Genomic DNA, 20,825 nt, shown 5'->3' on the forward strand with positions numbered 1-20,825 from the left:
CCTGAACTGCATTACATCTGCTCCTTGAAGCATCTGCCAGGTGCCAGATATTTTGCTCCTGCTAAAGCAGAATATACTTTGCTTTTACCCCCTCCCCAAGAGAAATTTCCTGCTGCAGGAGCAGCCAGCTCAATTTAAGTTTTATAGGCCAAGCACAAGGGCCATGAAGCTTCAACAGAGGCCAAGGCAGTATTATTTTGTCAGCCTTACCACAAAGCTCAACAATAATCTTTTCAGAATGATTAAGCCATAAAGTTCCTATTCGTCCCTGTGTGCACAGACACTAAATGGAACTCATCCCCCAAACCCTGGCCACATTTCCCAACATCCCGCCCTCTCCTCCTGAGTCAGGCAAGAGCGGAGTGTTTGCTAAAGATCTCAAAACCCAGCTTTGTGCCACGTGCTGGGGGAGCTTCCTACGCACTGGGAAGACGACAGAGGTGTGGTAGGGAGGACAGAGTCCCTGCAACATGCCTAAGTCCTACTCCCCAAAACGTGCGTATATGGTCCATTACATGGCAAAGGGGAAGGAAGGTTGTAGGTGGAATTAATGTTGTTAACTAGCTGGCCTTAAAATAGGGAGATTGTCCCAGATAACCCGGCAGCCCAGTGCAATCTCAAGAGGCCTTAGAAGTGGAAGAGGGAGGCAGAAGATTCAGAGTCAAAGATGTGAGAAGGACTCGAGCCGCCACTGCTGGCTTTGAAGGTGGAGGAAGGGAACATGAGCCAAGAAACACAGGTGGCCTCCAGGAGACAGAAAAGGCAAAGACACAGATTCTCCCCAAGAGGCTGCAGAGAGGATGCAGCCCTGCTGTGTGAAACTTCTAAACTGCAGGACTGTAAGATAATAAATCTGTGTTGTTTTAAGCCACTGCGTTTATGGTCATCTGTTACAGCAGCTATGGAACACCAAGGCTGTCGGGTAGTGACTGAGGACGTGGCTTGGAATCTAAGCATCCTGGCCTTGAATTCCAGCTCTGCCATTTATTAGCAGCATGACTTTGGACTACTCCTTGAGCCTTTTGGAGCCTGGATTCCTCATCTGCAAAATGAGTGTGCAAGACTCTACCCAGAGATTTATTGGGGGGGGGGGGAGCAGTGGAGGTTAATGAGTTAACATATGGAAAGCATTTAATAGACCGACCGCATATGAAGTGCTCAATAACTAACAAAAGGCAGACGTTGAAGCAGCAGAACACAATTAGTGAACCACACATAAGCCAGGAGAGGCATCAATCTCCTTTGTGAATGAGATCAGGAATCAGACGCTCAGGCTTTGAGCCCCTGCTCTGCCACTCACACTGGAACGGGCCAAGCTACCTAACCCCTCTGACTACCTACGCTCTGCCTCACAGGTCGTTGCTGGGGTTACATGAGACAGAATTATCAACAGAGCACCCGGTCAGGGCCTGCCCACCTCCCCCAACCCTCTGCCTCGGGCACCTGTGCTCAGTAACCCCCTCCTCACTCAGGGACTCTTGTGAGCATCCGTGGGAGACGGTGCTTGAAAGGGTTCAGTAAACTCCAAGTGCTGTACAAATACTGGCTATCAGTGCTCTCCTCCCGCTCCCAGACTCTCTCAAAACACAGCTTGCTTCCAGAAAAACACCCTGCAGGGGTTAGATAGGACAGAGAGGATTTAATCACACATGAGATTTGATTTCTTTTAGTCACCGGGCACATGGGCAAGTGTAAATTTTCATGGTTGGAGCAATTCACTGAAGGAGGGGAAAGAGAAATATCTGATTAGGGACCCTCCTGCCCACACAGCCCTTCTGGAGGGAACGTGGCTGGGGTCTCCAGACGTCTCACCTTCCTCTGATGTCTTTCGAAGATGAGCATAAGAGTCAGGGTCAGGCTCACCGCGGCCAGGGTCACGAGCAACACGCCCACCCAGTGGTTCCCCAGGGCGAATATCTGGCTGGTAGAGTAGATGTTGGCCCACACCACCACGTAGAAAACCTGCGAGAAGCCGGGGCAAGAGCACAGTCAGGAACGCCAGGCCTCGAGGGAAGCAGCTCTACTCAAGGGGACACCCTGGGACACTTCTGACGCGTCCTTGGATTCACAGAGCTCACAGGGCCTGTAAGAGACTGATGGGGGCCTGTGAGAATGAGCCCTTGTTCCCTGCTCCTAAGTGAAGTTAGAGGAACAGGGTTAGTTACTCCAAATCCCTGCTTGCCCTGATTTTAAATAAAACAGGAAAAGGGCAGGCAGCTTGGAAGGAAGAGATAGCTGAGACAGAAGCCCACATAGATCCTTCAGTAGTTATGTGGCCTAGACAAGTTATAACAGCTCACTGAGCCTCAGTTTCCTTACCTGTAAAATGGGGATAATGCCTACCTCACAGGGTTGATATAAGGGTGAGTAAGATAACACATGTAACAGCCTCGCACTTATTAAAAGATTAATAAAAGCCAGTTGCCATCCTTTTCCCTTCCTGAGAAATGGGACGTGGCAGTCAGGAGTGCTATTTGACCATTTATCCATACAGAGGAGCATAAAATCACAGTGGTTAAGAGCACAGATGCTGAAACCAGACTGTCTGGGTTCAAATGCCGGCTCTGCCATACATGTATGTTTATATGCATATGTATACATTTGTACACACACATACACACACACAATTAGAGCTGAAATGGACCCATGGGTTGAACAGGTGGGGAAACCACATCCCAGAGAGGAGGAAAATCTTGACCAAAGCCAGACACTAAGTCCAGAGCCTCAGGTGTGGGTCTACAGATCCCCAATCGTGAGTTCTGCCCTCAGTGAACCCTGCCTCCCATCCTTTACCTGGGCAGCTTGTTACACCTCTCTGCCATAAATTCCTTCTTATACCACTTCCAGGTCCCTGTGTCGTGCCCTCTTCCAGGAATCAGGCCACCAGCCCCCAAACCCCTTACACGCACCAACAGGCGCCAAGCCCCGATGCCCAGTGCAGCAGTGCCACAGGGGCCCACCGCCTCCTCACCACAGCAAATGCCAGCCGCATAGGCCTCGAGTTGTAGATGATGTATCTTCTCACTTGGGGCTCCAGGAGGGCACTCTCAGCCAAGCTTCGGTACTGGTCCGCTGGGACCTGCTTGGCCACCCAAGGGAAAGAGACCTATCAGCCACAGAGCACCCCTCCCCACCTCCTTCCTGCCAGCAAGCATGTCATTTCCAGGTCACGTGGTCAACAGTCATTGTCATGGGGAAGGGGAATCGGCTGCACGCTGGGCAGGATGCAGAGCTCAAGGCACTGACAGCAACCACAGGGCTCAGCTTTCCGCGCAAGGAAGGGCAGGCATCACGGGGAAGGTGGGACAGCTCGAGGTCCAGGAGGACATCCTGCAGAGGGATCCCCGCCGCCCAAGGCTCAGTACCTCACAGCAGACCCAGGACAGACTACCGGTAAGGCACAGGCCTGGGAGTCGGCCAGCACTGGGTCCAAACCTTGGCCCTGCCACTCACGTGCTATGTGAACTGGAGAAAGTAACTCCACTCCTCTGAGCCTGTTTCCTCCTCTGTAAAATGAGGACAGTAAGAGTACCCATCTGATAAGGGTTGTATGCATATGAAATAAGGTCACACATGTATACTGCTTGTCTATGCATCATGCAGTAAGCATACGTGTAATATGTACATACATAAAATCTGCACATCTCTGTGGTCCTTTGTTCTGCCTACCGCAGTCGGTTATATTTTACTTGGATAGATATGTGTATCTAAGTGTATCTGGCCCAGTGGTGGTTCCACAGTGAGCACTTCATACAAAGTACTATTATCAATACTGCGACATCAGTAACTATTCATAAAGTCCAAAGTACTGAATGAAAACTCTCATCTTCCTGCCTGTGGGTAGAGTCCCAGGGAGCAGTTTCCAGGCTCTCAGCCTCACGTGGAAAGGTGCTGGCTCGGGTAGTAGATGGCCGTCAGCTGTAACCAGTTAGCCATTGGTCACTGATATAACTGCCGCGGCTGAGCTAGCAAGCGCAGATTGCAGTTAGCAAGGGGTTGGTCAGTTGGCAGAGAAGCGGATGGCGGATTGCGGATCGTGTGGCTCCTGCTTCCTGTGTCTCCAACCCAGCCACCAGCGAGACTATAGTGGTATGAACCCCCGATCCATGGCTCTGTGGGTGTTCCTTTTGGGCCTCGCCATATCCTGTGTTCTTATGCGGGGAGTAGGACTGGAGACCCCGCATGACACCCTGCATGACACTGCTCAAACAAAAATGTTGTAGCACATAAAGGCCCCATAGGAGTGGACTGCTTAAGAAAATAGAATTTAACCATTAAAGATGCTATTTAGGAACATGTAGAATAGTATGTAAACCGTTTACTGAAGACAACTATTTAAGGAAAATGTTGCTCTGAACAAAGGCTGAAAGGAAACCTGGGAAGACAAACCAGCTGTTCTGCTGATGTGGACTTAGTACCATCAATTTGGAAAGTTTCACTTTCACGGTGATAACATGTGGTTTTAAACAATATGTGGTTTTAAACAATAAAGCAATTCAGTTTTTAAAAAGGTAAACTCTAGGGGTAGTGGGATGGCTCAGTTGGTTGCACGCGCTCTTAGCAACAAGGTTGCCAGTTTGATTCCCGTTATGGGATGGTGGGCTGCGCCCCCTGCAACTAAATTGAAAACGGGGACTGGACTTGGAGCAGAGCTGCGCCCTCCACCACTAGACTGAAGGGCAATGACTTGACTTGGAGCTGGCGGGCCCTGGAAAAAACACACTGTTACCAAATTTTAAAAAAAATTTTTTTTTAAAAGATAAACTCTAAAATCTTCAGGGTAAAATGAGAGTGTATCTTCGCCATCCGTAATCAACCCTCCCTGGGCAGTGTAGGGAAAGGATGCGGGGGCTCCGGGGAGAGAACACCGATGGGTATTTAATAAAAACAGCAATAGCTACAATGTTTTGAACATTACTACGTGCCACATGTAGTGTAAGTGTTCCGCAAGCATTATTTCCCTTCATCCTCACAGAAACCCTGTCATAGGCATTAATACTGTCCTCACTTTACAGATGAGACTGTGGCTCAGAGAAGTTAAATCACCTGCGTAGTCACGCAGACAGTGGGCAGGACAGCTAGATGTGCTCCCCGAACTATGGCTCTATGAAGCCTCTACCCCAAACCACTATGCTCGAAGGCACTGCACTATCGGCTACTGCGTACCTGGACCCTTTCCTCTCCTACAAGGCCCCTCCGCCTGTCGGCCCAGCACATTCCTGTTTTTCTTTCAAGAACCCAGATCAAGCATTTGCTCCTCTGCAAATCTTTCACAACGAGTGCCCTCGCCTGGGAAGGTGTATCATCTTGTCCTGTGAAGGTCTTCCATGCCTTATAGTCCTCAACTGCAGCATTTATCTCTTGTTGTCTGATTTAGCCGATGCATAGCCATCTCCCCCACTGAGCCCTGTGAGTACAGGTACTGGGGCCCACTCACCTCTATTGTGCTTGTGCCCACCTGTGTGCCTGGCACAGAGTGGGCACCCAAAACACACATCTCTTAAGTGAGTTAACTGGGAAGAGAGGACAGTTCGAATACGTCTTCCTTCTATCCCCTACCACATTGAGCACATGGTAAGTGTTTAATAAATATTTCGTGAATAACTGGATGAAAGGATAGATGGACAGACAGGTAGATGGATGGAAGGAAAAATGGTAAGGACGCAAGAAAAGCAGCACTCACCTGAATACCCCAGGTCTGCAGCTGCTCTTCTGCGGCTCCCAGATCGAAGGCGATGGGTGCACAGGTGTTGTCAATGCGGAGAACCGTGAGCACCTGGCCATTGCGGAGCTCTGAAAGCAGAGCAGGGGCTCCGTCTGGCTGAGCAATACCTACTCTGGATGAGCCCAGAGCCTGATGGCATCACCGCCTCTGGCCACAAGCACCTCGTCATGGCAAGGAGGGCAGGGTGGCTGTCCTCAAATCCCTAAAGAACTAGACTTGACAGGAAAGCCCCCCAGGAGACAGAACTGAGGCTATTAGGACACAGTGCAAGACGATGGAAGAACCCAAAATAAGAGATGTCCACTCATAGAATGGGAGGTAGTGAGCTCCCCAACACAAGGGATATTAAAACAGAGAGTGAACAATTGACTACATTGAGGAGATGATGTAACAGACATTTATTATTGCATTGCTTAACCAAGTAACTCTTCCATTCCCAGGGGGCTCAGAGCCTAAGAGATAACCGACTGTGATAAGCAGAGCCATGGACCCCCAAAGATGCCCTACCCTACTCCCCAGAACCTGTGCATGGCAAAGGAGAATTAAGGTTGCAGATGAAATTAAAGTTGCTAATCAGCCGGAGAGCATCTTGGATTATCTGGGTGGGCCCAATGGAAGCACAAGGACCCTTAAAAGTGGAAGAGGGAGACAGCAGGGATGGAAGAAAGGCAGACAGCGGGATTATGGCTGGCTTTGAAGATGGAGGAAGGATTCATGAGCCAGGGAATGTGGGCAGCCTTTGGAAGCTGGAAAAGGATAGAAAACAGATTCTCCCCTGAGCCTCGTGAAGGAATGCAGAGCCCTGACACCGAGATGATTTGCGTTCAGTGAGGCCAGGATCAGATATCCAACCCACAGAAGTGTGAGAGCATAAGTGTGTGTTTTGCAAGCCCCTACGTCAGTGGTAGTTTGTTACAGCAACTATAGAAAACTCATATGCTGACTTACTGGTAACCCCTCCCAGGGTATCTACAACCCAATCAACATTTTAAATGCAAAAGTGAATTAGATGTTACCTCAGAAAACACACCACATCAATCCAGGCTGATCACAACAGCTATCAAAACTCTTATCCTGCGAGAGTGCGATGAAGTCAGACTGTAAACCTGAGGCCAGCTGGCCTGAGAGCTCCGGGCTAAAATTCCTTCAAGTCTGGCCCAGGGAGGAGTGGTGGCAGAATGAAGCCAAACCCACCTTCAGTCCTGAGTAGAAAGACTCTGGACAAAAGCATAAGCTAGCTAGTCTGGGATTCAAACTGTAACTCAGCCTCTCACTAAAAGAGTAACCTTGAAGAAGCAATCTAAATCCTTGGCCAGTGACTTAGAGGAGGGTCACATCCACTGCAGAGGAAGCGCTTGGCACAAAATGGGTGCTGAACAGCTGACCACTATTGTTGTCGTAACTATTATCATCGTAACTTAAAAGCAAGTATGTCAGAACTCAAAAGTTACAGTAGAGCAACACTGATCTAGTTGTGTTTGTTTTTACCCTCCCACACGGTGTTCCAAGAAGGATCTAAAGTGACCTCCTAAAAATATGAAAAAAAGAAAACTATAAAATTAGATTTAAAAGTAGGCAAATGAGGGAAACAACAAAAAAAGAAAACAGAAGCAGAAATAAAACAAAATAAGAATAACTTCCAGTAATTGAGCTCTCACTAAGCACCAGGCACGGGGCTTAGGCTTTAAGTCATGATTTCATTTAATCCTCCAAGAGCCCTGAGGGTGGGTGCCAGACACATCATGGAAAAGGAAACAAGCCTCTGAAAGGCTAACAAATGTGCCCAATGTTACCAGGGGAAATGAAAGCAAGAAAGAGAAGAAGGAGAAAAGATAGTGAGTGCTCTCAATGTAGGCTATCATGCAGGGTGGGGCCCCGACTAGCTCTCCATCTCACACACTAAATGGTAAACCCATATAGGTTTGGACTGCAGGCATGGAGAATATGACACCCACCGCCCCCCACGCTGGCTCTTTGCACACTGAGCAAAGTGTTTGCCCAAGCAATGCAAAGATTCTCCAGTGTCTTTGTTTGCCTTCCAGACCATGAGTTCCTGGATTCCTGGCAATCACCTCTCTCATCTGTTCCTCTAAGTGAGAATAGCAAGTCCTCCACTTAGACATACTTGTTTTTACACCTAGATTAGGAAAAAGGATCTGAAAAGCTACCAAAGAGTATGCGAGAGAGAGAGAGAGAGAGAGAGAGAGAGAGAGAGAGAGAGAGAGAGAGAGAGAGAGAGAATGTGTGTGTGTGTGTGTGTGTGTGTGTGTGTGTGTGTGGAGATGGGAGCAATTTCCTGCAAAGGAGTAAGAACTGGCTTGCCAAAAATCAATGGAGCAATGTCTTCAAAGTTCTGAAGAAAAATTATTTCATTCCATTTCATTCTACTGTGTCTGTGTGTGTGTGCACATGCGCACGTGCTTGCTTTCCTAATAGCAGTAGTAATAAAAGAAATCCTAAGTAGTTGAGTAACCAGCCACATTTCTATGGATCCCACACTTGATAATGCCGTCTCCTCTTGCCTATTCCCAGCCATTCATTCATTCATTCAACAAAGTACTTATTGAGCATCTACTAAGGCCCAAGCTCTGTGCAGGTACTGCACCTTGGTTCAACACAGAGAGAAACAACACAAAGCAGAGCCTCTGCCCTTGTAAAGTTTACATTCTAGTAGGAAAACTGGACATTCAATACTTTATTACACAGGTAATTATTTAATTACAGACTGTAATAGATGCCATGGAGAGAAGAAGGAATATATCAGAGGGTCCCGACTTAGGCTGGGCCATCAGGACAGGATTCCCATGGAATGGATATCTGAACTGAACTCTGAAGATGAATGGAAATTACACAGGGGAAAGGAGGCAGGAAAAGCACCTAACAGGCAGAAGGAAGGACAGCAAATGCAAAGGCCCTAAAGCAGGACAGCATGGCCAGAACCAAGAACAGTGGCAGGAGGCGTCATTAAGACAGGCCATGCAAGCTGGTGAATGACAGATCTTTGTGCTAAGCCCAATGGGAAACACTGAAGCAGAAAGTAAGACTGTTGCTTGTAAATTTAAGAAAGATCCCTCTGGATGCTATGTACAGAATGGATGGAAGAAGCAAGAAGAGATCAGCTAGTAAGCTATAGCAGGGATCAAAGCAGAGGGTGATGGTGGCTTCATTTAAGGAGGTGAAGACAGACAGAATAGGTAGAAATGACAGAAAATGGGCTGGAAACAAATCCCAAAATGCACACCCTTAGCTAAAAGCACTTCTGTGCCCATGCACTCTCCTCCCTCATACTATGCGAGTTCAGCTCAGTACCTGGGGCAGGGGACGGGGGCATAGCTAGCGAGGAAAGGAACTCAGGGCCATGAGCTTACCTTGCCCCCAGCCAGGAGGGCTCCCCACAGGCAGGGCGTTCCAACCTGGGGAGGAGGTAGACAAGGGGCTGGCTGCCCCACCTGGGTCCATCTGCGGTTCACAAGCCATAGCAGAGCCAGCGAGGTGTCTACTTCCCCTTCTTGGGGCTGTGGTTCATTCTGGGGCCCCCAGATCAGTTGCGCCTGCCTTCGGAAAACAGCAAAGAAAGAACTTCAGGCCTAGGCCTGACAGGTTGGGCTCCTTGGCTTCTCCCAGGCCAGTCATCACCGGGCCTGGGAGAACCACCCAGTCTTTCTGCTGACTTTGGTCTTTCTGGTCATGCTAAGGAACACTCTCAGCAGGAGTGAGAAGGAACTAAAACCCTCCCAGACCTCAAATGAAAACTTCCCTTCCGGTCTTGGGTCTTCTCCAGCTCAGACACATCCAGGGACCCAAAGCACCCAGGAGCTAACCAGGCCCCCCTCCAGGCACGTGAAATTTCCATTCCCTTACTAAGGGCAGGACAGCTACAGTCACGGGGAGACTTTTTATACAAAGGATCTCAGGTCGCTTCCCAGAAAACATTGCAAAATACAAATGAAAGAAATGAGGATGGCAGGAAAGATAGTTTAAAAATTAAAATAAAAGTGATAACCATGGAGAATAAAAATACCCAGGCAATCAGGGTCCCAAGCAGAAGTGGTAGAGGTTTGTAGATTCCAGGGTCAGATTAACTGGTTTAATCTGAAGAACACAGATTCCAGGGTCAGATTAACTGCTTTAAAAATCAGTTGTACAACCTATTAGTTATGTAAGCTTGGGCAAGTGGTTTAACCTCAAAGAGCTTCAGCTTTCCTATATTTAAATAGTGGTACCTTGCCCCCAGGGTTGCTGCACAAAGAATCGACGTGATGGTACACATAAAGGACAGACAGCAGCATCTGGAACAAAGGACACATGCCATAAAAACTATCTCTGGTTGTTGCTGTTTTGAGGTCTGATACAGTTATTGTACCTGAGCCAAGACTTTGGTTTTGAGCTTCCCGGTAGCCAAAGCTAAAATGGAAACACTGTCAAATAGTTCCTGTTATCCATAAGGAGAAAAAGAAAACCCAGGGTGAGGGGAGCAATGCACCCTCCTGGCACGTAGATTTAAAAGACCTTGGAAATGCTTTCAAAGCCTTGGGAGCTGGATCAGTGACAGCACAGCGGGATGACCCTCAGCCACTTTGTCAACAAGAGCAGAAATGCCTTTTGGGGATATTTCTTTGATGGCAAAACAGAGTTTCCGGTGCCACACACTCCAGCTAGAACCTGCACACTTTATCTGTGATGTGTCCATCTGGAGCCTGAGAATCGGTCCTCACAAAGAAAATCATGCCTAACTCCCTGGGATGATAAATCAGTCCTGCAAAAAAAAAAAAAAAAACCCCACTGAAAATCATCTTTTGCGGCCATGTTCTCGATGCTGATGAAGACAGACAGGAAGTGTCCAGTCGGCACACACCTGCTTGAGTCCAAGTTGGCCTGAGGACTGACTGCCACTGCTCAGGTCCCCCAAAGGGGGAAACCTGACTCCCTCACCAACTTCCACTTCTCTCAGTCCTTTAAAAAGGACCAGCTACATTATTTCTGATGCCCAGTGCAAAATGAAAATGTGGAGCCCCTTGTTCAAAAATGTAGAATCTCAAGATGGTGACAACAGCCTCAAACCAAGTGTGTGTGGGGGGGAGGGGCTTCCTAAATGGGAGGCTCTGTGTGACTAAACAGACTGCATGTACCTGAGCTGGTCCTGACTTTATGTTACAGAAGATCACTTGGAAGCCCCCTCTACCAACCGAGAATATACAAAAATGAGTCTTTCACTGACAAGTATCACAAACCTGCCCTCTATCAGGCTTTGAGGCAAGAAAGCAGCAAAATGTTAGGAAGAGCGAGGACTTTAATACCAAACAGCCTGGACTAGAATACCTGCTAAGCCACTCCCATGTGCTGTGACATTCACTGTCAAGTTATTTAACTCCCTGAGCCTTGCTGTCCTCATCTGTAAAATGGGTTCAGGGAGGCTTACTTGGCATAGCTGCTATGGGGATCATAGAAGGAAATATAAGTGTGACATTGAGCACCCTGCTCACCAACCAGGCCCCTTTCCTCACAGGTTTTTCTCATTTCACAGAACAGAAAATTGAAGGTCAATGGTGTGAAAGGACCTGCCCAATGTAGGGTGGCCAGAAGCTGTCAAGCCAGGAGGTAAATCCAGGCCATCTGGCTCCAGAGTCCCAGACTATCATAACTCCCATGCCCTGGAGCCTGGGGACCCAGGTCTGGCTGTCTCTGAGCCTGTTCCTTACTCTAGCTTTAAAAAGAAAAAGACAGAGAGAGGCGCAGGTCGAGGGAGACACTTCCCAGGTGTGATCTAGCAACAAATTCCAGTCAGCACCTGAGATGCTGCGCTCTGCGAGGGGCTCTGGAGGGCAGGGACCATCTCCCCCTCACCTAGCCCAACGCCTGGCCCACAGCAGGCACTCCCAAATATTGTTGAGCATTTACCAGTCAATGGTATCACCCCTTACTTACTTCTTCTTATCTTGTAACCCCCTACCCCCACCCCAGGCATGAAAGCAACAACCACCCAAGGATGTCTGCCTTGTACTTGGCAATCACTGAAGCCCTTTCCTGCCTCATTGGATCACCTCCTAGGTCCACCAGGAAAATATAGTCTTTAGATCCATTTCCCACTGAAGGCTGTTTAGTGTAATGGCTAAAAGTAACCTGCACAGTCCTCCCACTTTCCACCTGTGAGACCTGGAGCAAATTATTTCTCTCAGCCTCAGCGTCTTTACATGTAAATGGAAATAATAATAACTTTAAGTTATTGTAAGGCTTAAAGAGTTCATCCATGTAAATTACTCAGAGCAGAGCTGGGCAAATAGGAATGACTGAAAGGACTATAGCTGTCATTATTTTTACTCCAGACATATTCCCTAAGCTTCTAGTGCCAGGTGCCACGCTTGCTGGACTATAAAAACCATAAATTAAATCTTAAGTCCCTCTTCAGCCCTCTCTGCTGGGGATCACCATCTGATAGAAAAGACAAACTCAAAGAAAGAGAAATAAGAAACAGACAGTGATCAAACAAGGCAGAGGGATGGTGGAAAGGCTTGGCAAAGTGCAGGGGAGGGAAGGGACTGCCAAGTAGGGAGAGGTTCACCCCAGAGGCCAGGATGGGTCCAATCAGGGCAGCCAGAATCTGCACTCACCCTGCAGCCCCTTGTCCAACCTGGAGGCTGCAGAGGGCAGGAGGGGTGTTTAGCAAAACTGGCCAAGGGCAGACACTGACCCATTACCTTTCAGTGTGTCCTGGGCCCAGGATTCACCCCAGCACAGCACCAGTCCTATGGGGGACAGGAGAAGAAGAGATAGACACCAGGGTGGAGGGACAGCCCTGGGCTCCTGCAACTAACTGGTCATCTACTCCCCAGCTTCTCCGAGTTTTAGTTCCCTTTGCAGACTGCATTTACCCAGACCTTCCCTGCAAAGAAAGATATCCTTAAGTCCTGCGGAGCAAATGTCTCCATTTCTCCAGACACTGAGTGCCCAGCCTCCCCAGGAACCGAGTGCTTCACAGAGATTTAGGGAGGGTATGGGGGGTGGGGCAGGGGAGTGGGGGTTGGGAGAGAAAGATCCTTGTTTTTACAAGTCAGGTTTTGTTTTCGTTAAACTGGAAAGTCCCAATAAGAGGCCCTAAGAGGGACTGTCACAGAAGTTTTGGGGTAAAAAAAAAAACCTTGAGAAACAGCGGGTCTAAGCTCTCCATTTTACAGATGAGGAAATTAAGACCCAAGAAAATGAAAGTGAACTATCCAAGGTCAAGGAGCCAGTCGGGGTCCGAGCCAGAACGGAACAGGGCCCATTCAGGCCGGGGATGTCCCACCACGTCTGGCCTTGGCCTTGGGCATATGTGTCCTGCCCCAGTCATTGCCCTCAAGTCCGGTCCTGGGTCTGCTGCCTGGGGGTCTCCTTTACCCAAGAAATCACCCCCCACCGGCCACCGGCTCCCAGAAGCCGCTTGAGAGCAGCTCCCACGCACAACACGCGGAGAAAGGGGCCCAAAGGCGCCCGGAAGAAGCGGACGCGATCGCGGCGCCCACCCCAGGCCAGAGAGGACCGCCGAAGCGGCCGCGCAGCACCGGGCCCGCGCGGCTCAAGACTTGACTCCGGGCTGCACGAGCCCGCGCACAGACACAGGGGCGCGCCCGGGCCCGCGCACACTCACCCGGCTACGCCGCCGCCGCCGCCGCCGCCGCCCCGGAACGCGGAAGGTCGGGGGCGCCGCCGCCCCACCGCGCCTCAGCCTCCGGCACCGCCACGCGCGTCCCGCCTGCCGTCCGCGGCGCGCGCCACCCTTCTCGGTCCCGCCCCCGGGCCGGGTCGGCCCCGCGCGGTCACCCCACCCGTAGGAGCCGCCCGCCGGGCGCGCTTCGGGGCCAAGAGGGAAGGCTTTTCCCCGCGCTGTGCGCTGCGAAGCCGAGCTGGGAGCGTCCTTTCATCTGCGGGGCTCTCTCCCGGGACGCCGCGGAGCGCCTCCGTGCTTGCCAACCACGTGCAGCGATTTTAGAGCTCTAGGGGGTTTGGGGGGGGCCGAACCCTAGATTCCCGCCCCTCCCTGAATCTAGGTCTGCCCAGCCGAAGAGCCACGGCTTACCTCTGAGGTCCAGCCCACGCCTAACACAGTCACGGGACTCGGTGGATGAGCCAGTATTGGGGACCAGAAATTTCCCAGGGACTTGTTTTTAAATGAACAATTAATGTGCACTGTATTGTTAAGATCATTGGTTTGGGGATCCGCTTTTTAGATCATCTTTGGTAAAGTATTTAACTTCTCTGTACCTCAATTTTCTGTAAAAAAAAAAAATAGATTATTATACTATTTCATGGGATGGTGTAAACCTTTAATGATATAATCTGTGTGAAGTAGTCACAACTGCCAAACACGTAGTAGCTATTCACTAGATTTTGATTGCCACCCCTACCCTCATCACTCAGCATTTCAGAGGGGTCGACAGTGAAAAGTGGCCCCTCCCCAAGGAAAGCGCTAATGTTTTGTTTTGTTTTTCCACGGAGTACATATGGACAGATGCACACGTGTGTATTTATACCAAAGGGAGTCTATTCTGTTGGGCACCCTAGTTTTTCATTAAACAAAGTTCCTTGGCATTCACCTCAGGCCTGAACACCCCACTCAGCCTCCTTTCTTTTCAAGGGGCTCATAGAACTAACTCCACATACTGAAAAAAGGCTCTCTCTTTGCTTTGTCCCTCCGGGGTTCCCACTCTTGCTCCCAGGCCTTGCTGGAATGGTCACAGCCGCAGTGCTGCATGCATGCCACGGCCTGCATTTCTACTTAAAACAGTCGGAATGGGGATGCATTTTTAATTTCAACAGATACTGCCAAGTTGCTGGAGGCCTCTCAAACCACAGGACTTAGTTGGCTGCACGTTTGGCCAGAGGCAGAGGCGGAATGCTTGGGGGCCGTGAGCAGTGATTGAGCATCTGAGCAGCAGATACTGGCCAGGAGTCCTCATTCACCAGGCAAGTGAAGATAGACATTGGGTGCCTGCTCGGTGCCAGGCAGGGTACTGGGCAAGCACTGAGCACACACTAGATCCAAGACATACCTGTTTAGTTTGCCTCATTTCCCAAAACACAATTTGGGGGCATGGAAGCAAAAAACACATGGGATGTTGGAGCTTTACTGATTGCTGAGAGAGGGATCTGTTGACACATATGTGGCCTGGGTCACCATCTAGCCAAATCCCGCCTCTCTAGCAAGGCCTACCTCCTCCATGAAGCTGGAAATTGTACTCCTGCATTTCTGCCAGGCTGGCTTCACTTTGCATTCTCACTGCTCATCCCTCCAGGACGTACGTGTTGACACATCAGTCTCCTTTGCTAGGGAGGCACAGAAGATGCGGGCCTTTGGAACTGGCTGCCCAGGCATCACCGCTTACTGGCACGGGAACTTGCACAGGTCGGTTCACCTCTCTGAGCTTCAATTGCCTCATTTATGAGAGAAGGATAAGAATTTCTGCTAAACTGAAAGATTATAAGAATGAAATGTGATGATGATGTGCTTAGCAGAAAGCACTCGGTAAAAGTGAGCTGCTGTTCTTGGGCAGCAAGGCGTCATGCCTTTTTCACCTCTGAACTACAGCACATGGCAAGGCCTGGCACTGTAGCATGGGGCAGTGGGGACTCCATGGAGAGTGGAGAAAGGTGAATAAAATCCAGTAAAAGGTGAGTAATATCTAGTAGAGTGCTGGAAAGCAGACTTCAGTAGCAATATCTCAATGGATCCACAAGGCTCTGGTGGGCGTAAGACCCTCCCCAACCCAGTCTGCCCTGTACTAATCTTTACCCACTGTCCCCCAACCCCTAAAAACCCTAAGCTCCAAGAATTCAGACCATCTCTTAGTTCCTCCTACACCCCATGCCCTCTCTCACTTCTCAGTGGTTGCCATGCCTTGCCATCTAGAAGGTACCCCAAACCACATCCCCACCTCATTACCTGATGGACACATTCTTAGGTCTCAGCTGAAAGGACCCTTCTGGGAGCCATTTCCTATCCTGGGCCCAGGCCAGTACCTCGTTCTCATAGTTACCCTTGCTTAACGTACAACCACATCTAGCACAGGTATGGTCATTGTTCAGTGTGCCATTTCCCAAAAAGAGAGAAATGGGGCATAGGGCTGTTTCCACCCATGCTGATAGCTGTCCCACAGCACTCTGCCCTCAGTGTTTTTTCACATTTATCTGAATTAGGGAATAAATAGCTATGAGTGAAATCATCAGGGCCTCAACTATACATAAATCCAAATATAGTCATGCACTCCATGACATCAGACTGCATGTACGACAGTGGTCCCAAAAGATTATAATGGAGCCTAGGTATGTAGTAGGCTATACCATGTAGGTTTGTGTCAGTCCATTCTATGATGCTCGCACAATGACAAAATCACCTGATGACGAATTTCTCAGAACATATCCGCGTCATTAAGCAATGCCTGACTGTAACCACAAATCCCAAAGCCATTCTTACTCAGCAGTTGCTCCATCTGTCCTGCTGTGTTGATAAGCGTTAGATTCATGTTTGAGGGCCAGCTGCCAACTATCTGGCAACCTGGATGAAGGAGGAATGAAAGTCTTCCCAGCCTGGCAGAACCTTCAAGCTTGGCAGTTGATGGGACAGGGGAGAGACTCAGAACCGCTGGATAAGTAAGTGAAAATCAAAAATCAAAAATGAGATCTTGTTTTTTGGAACTGGTCTGCTAGCTATAGATATAGCTGACTTCCTAACTCCTTTAGAAACATACTGCTTGAAATTTGCCATGGCCTGAACAAATTGAACTAAATCATATAGCAATTCAGGCTGGGAAGTCAGACAGACCTGGGTTCAAATCCAGTCTTTGCCACTAATTAGAGCTATCTTAAAATTTTTTCCTAAAAGCATGTCCCACAGAATGTTCCATTGCTAATGGCTCCATTAAATTGATTTCAAATCCTGGAAGTCACATCATGTAGTGAGTACCCCAGTATGAGATACACGTGTCAGAATTTGGGAGTAAACACACAACTGTCCTTTCCAGGAATGTGCAAGGAGTAAGACAAGTCACATGATATTTGTCAGGAAACTGTGAAAACCAGAAGAAATACTCTGAATTCCTGTCAGTGAGGCCAACAACCCTCCTGAAATGTAAAGAATCTGTTTCTACACTATGTGCAGAAACAGCCACGGGCAGATACAAAGGCAATAAAATGGGGTGGGTCCAAAGAGAGAGCATTCACATCTCATTGGGAGAGAGGACAATTGAAGGTAGTAATCAGGCTCTTGACTAGACAGCTAGGCTCTCTGATTTACCTTTAAAAACCCGCAAGACAATAGTAGACAACCTAATCATGCTCTCAGAACAACCAGCCTAGTTCCTCTCTTAAGATTTCTTCAATTGCTGCTATCTGTTCTAGAATGCTGTCGCTCTTCCCTTTTTATTTTCAAGTAGAAAAAAAGGCAGGGGGCGGGGGGTGTCTGCTCCCTGACTTTCAAAGCCCACCAATCCCCATCAATCATTCGCCCGAACACAGTGAGCTATGGCCTTGAATTCACGCTTGACCCAGAAGCCAGTCAGTGTCATTTGAAATTTTTTAAAAGCCAGATGTTGACATGATCTGGCAGCTTCCTCTCCCCAACCACTGGCAGGAGAATGTGCCTCTCCTGCCTCTGAAGACTGGCTTACTTGCAGGGGAAGGGGTGGGAATGTGGGAGCAAAACTTGAATTGTCTGCCTGTGCAGAAAAAAGCTTTTTCCATCATTTCAGAGCCACGGAAATGATCAGATCAGTTGACAGGACAAAACACTGAGATCTGCCAGATTTCCCTGAAGGAAAAAAAAAGTTTTAAAGGTGAAAAACAAGGGGAATGGAAGACTCACCAAAAAAAGTTCCTTCACACTAGCCTTGTGTAGCTAACCTTCTCCATTTCTTGGCAAATTTGTGAGAAGAGTGATGGTTTCAGAAGTCAGGGAAAGCCATTTGGTGGGAAGAACCTGTTTTGATGAGCCTCTGGGCCTCAGCTTTCCCATCCATGGAGGTGGGATCAGACTGCCCAACGAGATTTACATCAAGTGCCCGGCACATAAAAGGCCTCCCTCACTAGAAGCATGCAGAGATTCAACATATGCCTCTGACAAGTTGCTTCACCTTTGAGAACATTAGGGTTTTTTTCCCACTCAGAAAGTGGAAGTGGTAAATCTTTAGGGAACTTGTATAAGATGTCGCACACAGGGTTAGGCTTACTGTAAGTTTTGTGCCTTCTTTCAAGAACACGACTAGGTCTGAGCTATGGCACCACATGGAATGGTCAGTTTCTGTGCTTATAATGGGCAATATCGGGGGCATCCTTCTCTCTCTAGACAATGGGTTCACAGGACATGAAATTGCCCGGAACAATCAATCTAGGATTCGGGAGATGAAAAAAAATCACATGGGTGAGATACATAAAAGGTGTATGATGTGCTCAGTACTGAGCAAACGCACAGTGGTCAAGTACAGACACTGCGCCAGACACTGCGCCTGCATCTTGACTCTACCACAGCACAACTGTGGGCTGGTTCCTTAACCTCTCTGTTTCATATACTGCAAAATAAAAGTGGTTATGAGTTGTTAATATAAATGCCAAAGTTCTTAGAACAGTAGGTGGTGTAGAGAAAGCTGTTAGTAACGGTAGCAGGTATTTTTCACTCACAGAATATCCACAGGCTCTCCAATTTCTTAGCCTCCCATGCAGTTAGGTTGGCTCATGTGACCCATGCTGGTTAGTGGGCTGGAAAGCAGTGCTGTGTCATTGCAGGACTGAAGCATTAGGAGCTGCTGCACGGTTGCCAACTTTATCTCCTCCTGCCTCTGCAATCATGGTAACCATGCTAAAGTGGTAGAGCCACAAAGTGGAAGTAATCTGAATCGCTGAATCACGGAGAACTGCCGAGTCACCCAACTTGTATCGAACATTCTAAGAAATACACCTTTGTTGTAATCAGCCACTGAGATTTCAGAGCATATCCTATCCGGACTGGCCAATAACCGCTGTTATTGTGGACTTGTAAACTCGTAATCACAGATGATTAGATTGCGAAAAGCAAATTTTAGAAAAGTAGGAAACATTTGCAAAGCACCTAGAATGTTCTAGGAATGCGTGGTACTTTAACAATTCTGTTGTTGCTGTATAACAATGGTTCTCAACTTGGGGTGGTTTTGACCCCCAGGGACATCTGACAAGGTCTGGAGACAATTTTGGTTGTCATAACTCAAGGAGTACTACTGGCATCTACTAGACGGTTAAGGCCAGAGACACTGCTAAACATCCCTGTAGATTAAATGTACAAAAAGAAACCCTCCTGTGGCAGCCCAGACCCTATCTTTTAAGAGAATCACTATTACTGAGGTTTCTTCTGTCCTCCAGATATACTCTGCATATAAAAGTATAGGCAATTGTATCATCTTTTTTGTGCTCAGTGGGAACAAATCACACACATTGTTCTGCATGTGTTATCTTGGAATTCATTCCGTATCAAAACCAACATACCTGTCTTAGTGCTCACAGAACCTAACAGATGCTATTTTTTCATACCAGACTACAATGGAAGCCTGTCCCCAAGGGAGTTTTTAAAATATCTTAGCCTTGGCCCTACTCCTACTAGCCTGGGAGGGGCCTGACACCCACCTTTATCCTTGGGTACAATCAAGATTAACAACTACAGAATTACACCACCTGTGCCCTGGATCCCATGGCCTCTAGAGCCCCCAGGGATTCTCACTCCACCCAGAACACCTTCTCCAGTCTCACTCCCTCTATTCCCTCCCACCAGCATCTGAACGTATAGTCACCTCTCAAATCACCTCCTCCATCAGCGCTACTGCAGCTCTCCTTCCATTCACAGCCAAGTGCTTTTCCACTCTACATTCAATTCATGCTTCAAACCACTTAGGTTCCTCTCCCAGGAAACCAAGCTCTCTACTTTTTGGATCTTATCGTGTCCTCTCACCTGAACCTATCAAAGCACTTTTGAAATATTTCCCTCTGTTGCTTCTGTGACTTGAGCAACATCCAGCTGGTTGGCTGCAAGTCAAGAGTCAGTCACATAAATACCATCCTATGCATCCGAGACGCAAATACTGGTGTCTCCCAGGTTAAAGACACTGGGTCTAAAGCAGTGAATGCAGGTGTTGCTTCTTCACGGTCTTCCAGTTCGGGAAATGTGTAGTTGCAGCAGGCAGAGACTTGGAGTTGCTACACTTAGAGATACCAAGAGTAAAGCCCTAACAAAACTGGGTAGTTTGGGGACATGCTAACATGGAGATGTTTATTAGGTGTCCAAATCTAAATATCAGATAAGCAACTTGAGAACTCCAGGGTTTAGGAGAGCTAAGTCGAAGATATAAATTTGAGTCTTCAATGTACCTGGTAAAGCCAGGAAATGTACATGGTCTCAGCAAGGGAATTTGTGTGAAGTCCAAGAACAAACCCTTAGGAAGAGGAGGAAAAGACTGAGAAGCAAGGTAGCACATTACGGCAGAAGCCAAGACAGTGGTTCAACCCCGTCAAACAGTGCAGAAGGTCAGGTAGAAACAGGACTGGGCCTCTCAACCTGGTCACCATTGCTGACCTTGACAAGCACTTTCAATGGAGTGGCCAGTGCGGATCAGAGTGCTCTGACAGTGAAAAACGGAAATGCTCATATAGAAAACTCCTGAGGAATTCTAGTATAAAAAAGAACAGTAACTAGAGACAGGAAGTGACCTGAGATCAACCAGTCCCGAGTCATATAAAATGAAAGTTTAAAGTCCAGCTAATTCTCTCGTACTGTTTCAGAACAAGCAAGGAAAGCCCACAATGTTCTCTTTAACCTGTTTCTACCTACCAGAAATTAGCCAAGGACTTTCCGCTAATATAGGGTCACAGGGCATTTAACATGTAAGGGTTAGTGTGAAGTTCCTGTAGGTATTAACACATATCAGTTAGCCTGCCAGAAAAGAAATATGCTTCATAACTTGCCCAAGGCTGAGTACAGGTGCTCTAGAGGAAAGGCAAACTGCTGACTTACTAGTTGCTTGCTGTTTTTCAAAACAGCCATTGGGTGAAATCACAAGTGATTCCCTTCCTGCTAAGATGCAGACTATGAATATTTTCCAAGTATGAGTGC

General features: G+C 48.2%; 1 protein-coding gene across 7 annotated transcripts in view; it reads right to left on the reverse strand.

The window, feature by feature from the left end:
* TMEM268 (transmembrane protein 268) overlaps positions 1–20,801 on the reverse strand; it is a 32,438-nt gene extending 11,637 nt beyond the window's left edge. The window contains exons 1-7 of one of the 7 annotated variants that reach the window (XM_074330919.2): positions 14,913–20,801; positions 13,779–13,972; positions 12,421–12,468; positions 9,094–9,276; positions 5,684–5,793; positions 2,972–3,079; positions 1,813–1,962 (exon numbers count right to left, since the gene is read on the reverse strand). In XM_074330919.2, coding sequence (XP_074187020.2) covers positions 1,813–1,962; positions 2,972–3,079; positions 5,684–5,793; positions 9,094–9,202 — 477 coding nt within the window. In that variant the 5' untranslated portion in view covers positions 9,203–9,276; positions 12,421–12,468; positions 13,779–13,972; positions 14,913–20,801. The other 6 variants (XM_074330916.2, XM_074330918.2, XM_074330914.2 and 3 more) reach the window with 6 other exon arrangements.
* Between the last annotated feature and the right edge of the window lie 24 nt (positions 20,802–20,825).

Source organism: Rhinolophus sinicus, chromosome 16, assembly GCF_057876585.1.
Source record: "Rhinolophus sinicus isolate RSI-liver-muscle chromosome 16, RSI-T2T, whole genome shotgun sequence".
NCBI lineage: Eukaryota > Metazoa > Chordata > Mammalia > Chiroptera > Rhinolophidae > Rhinolophus > Rhinolophus sinicus.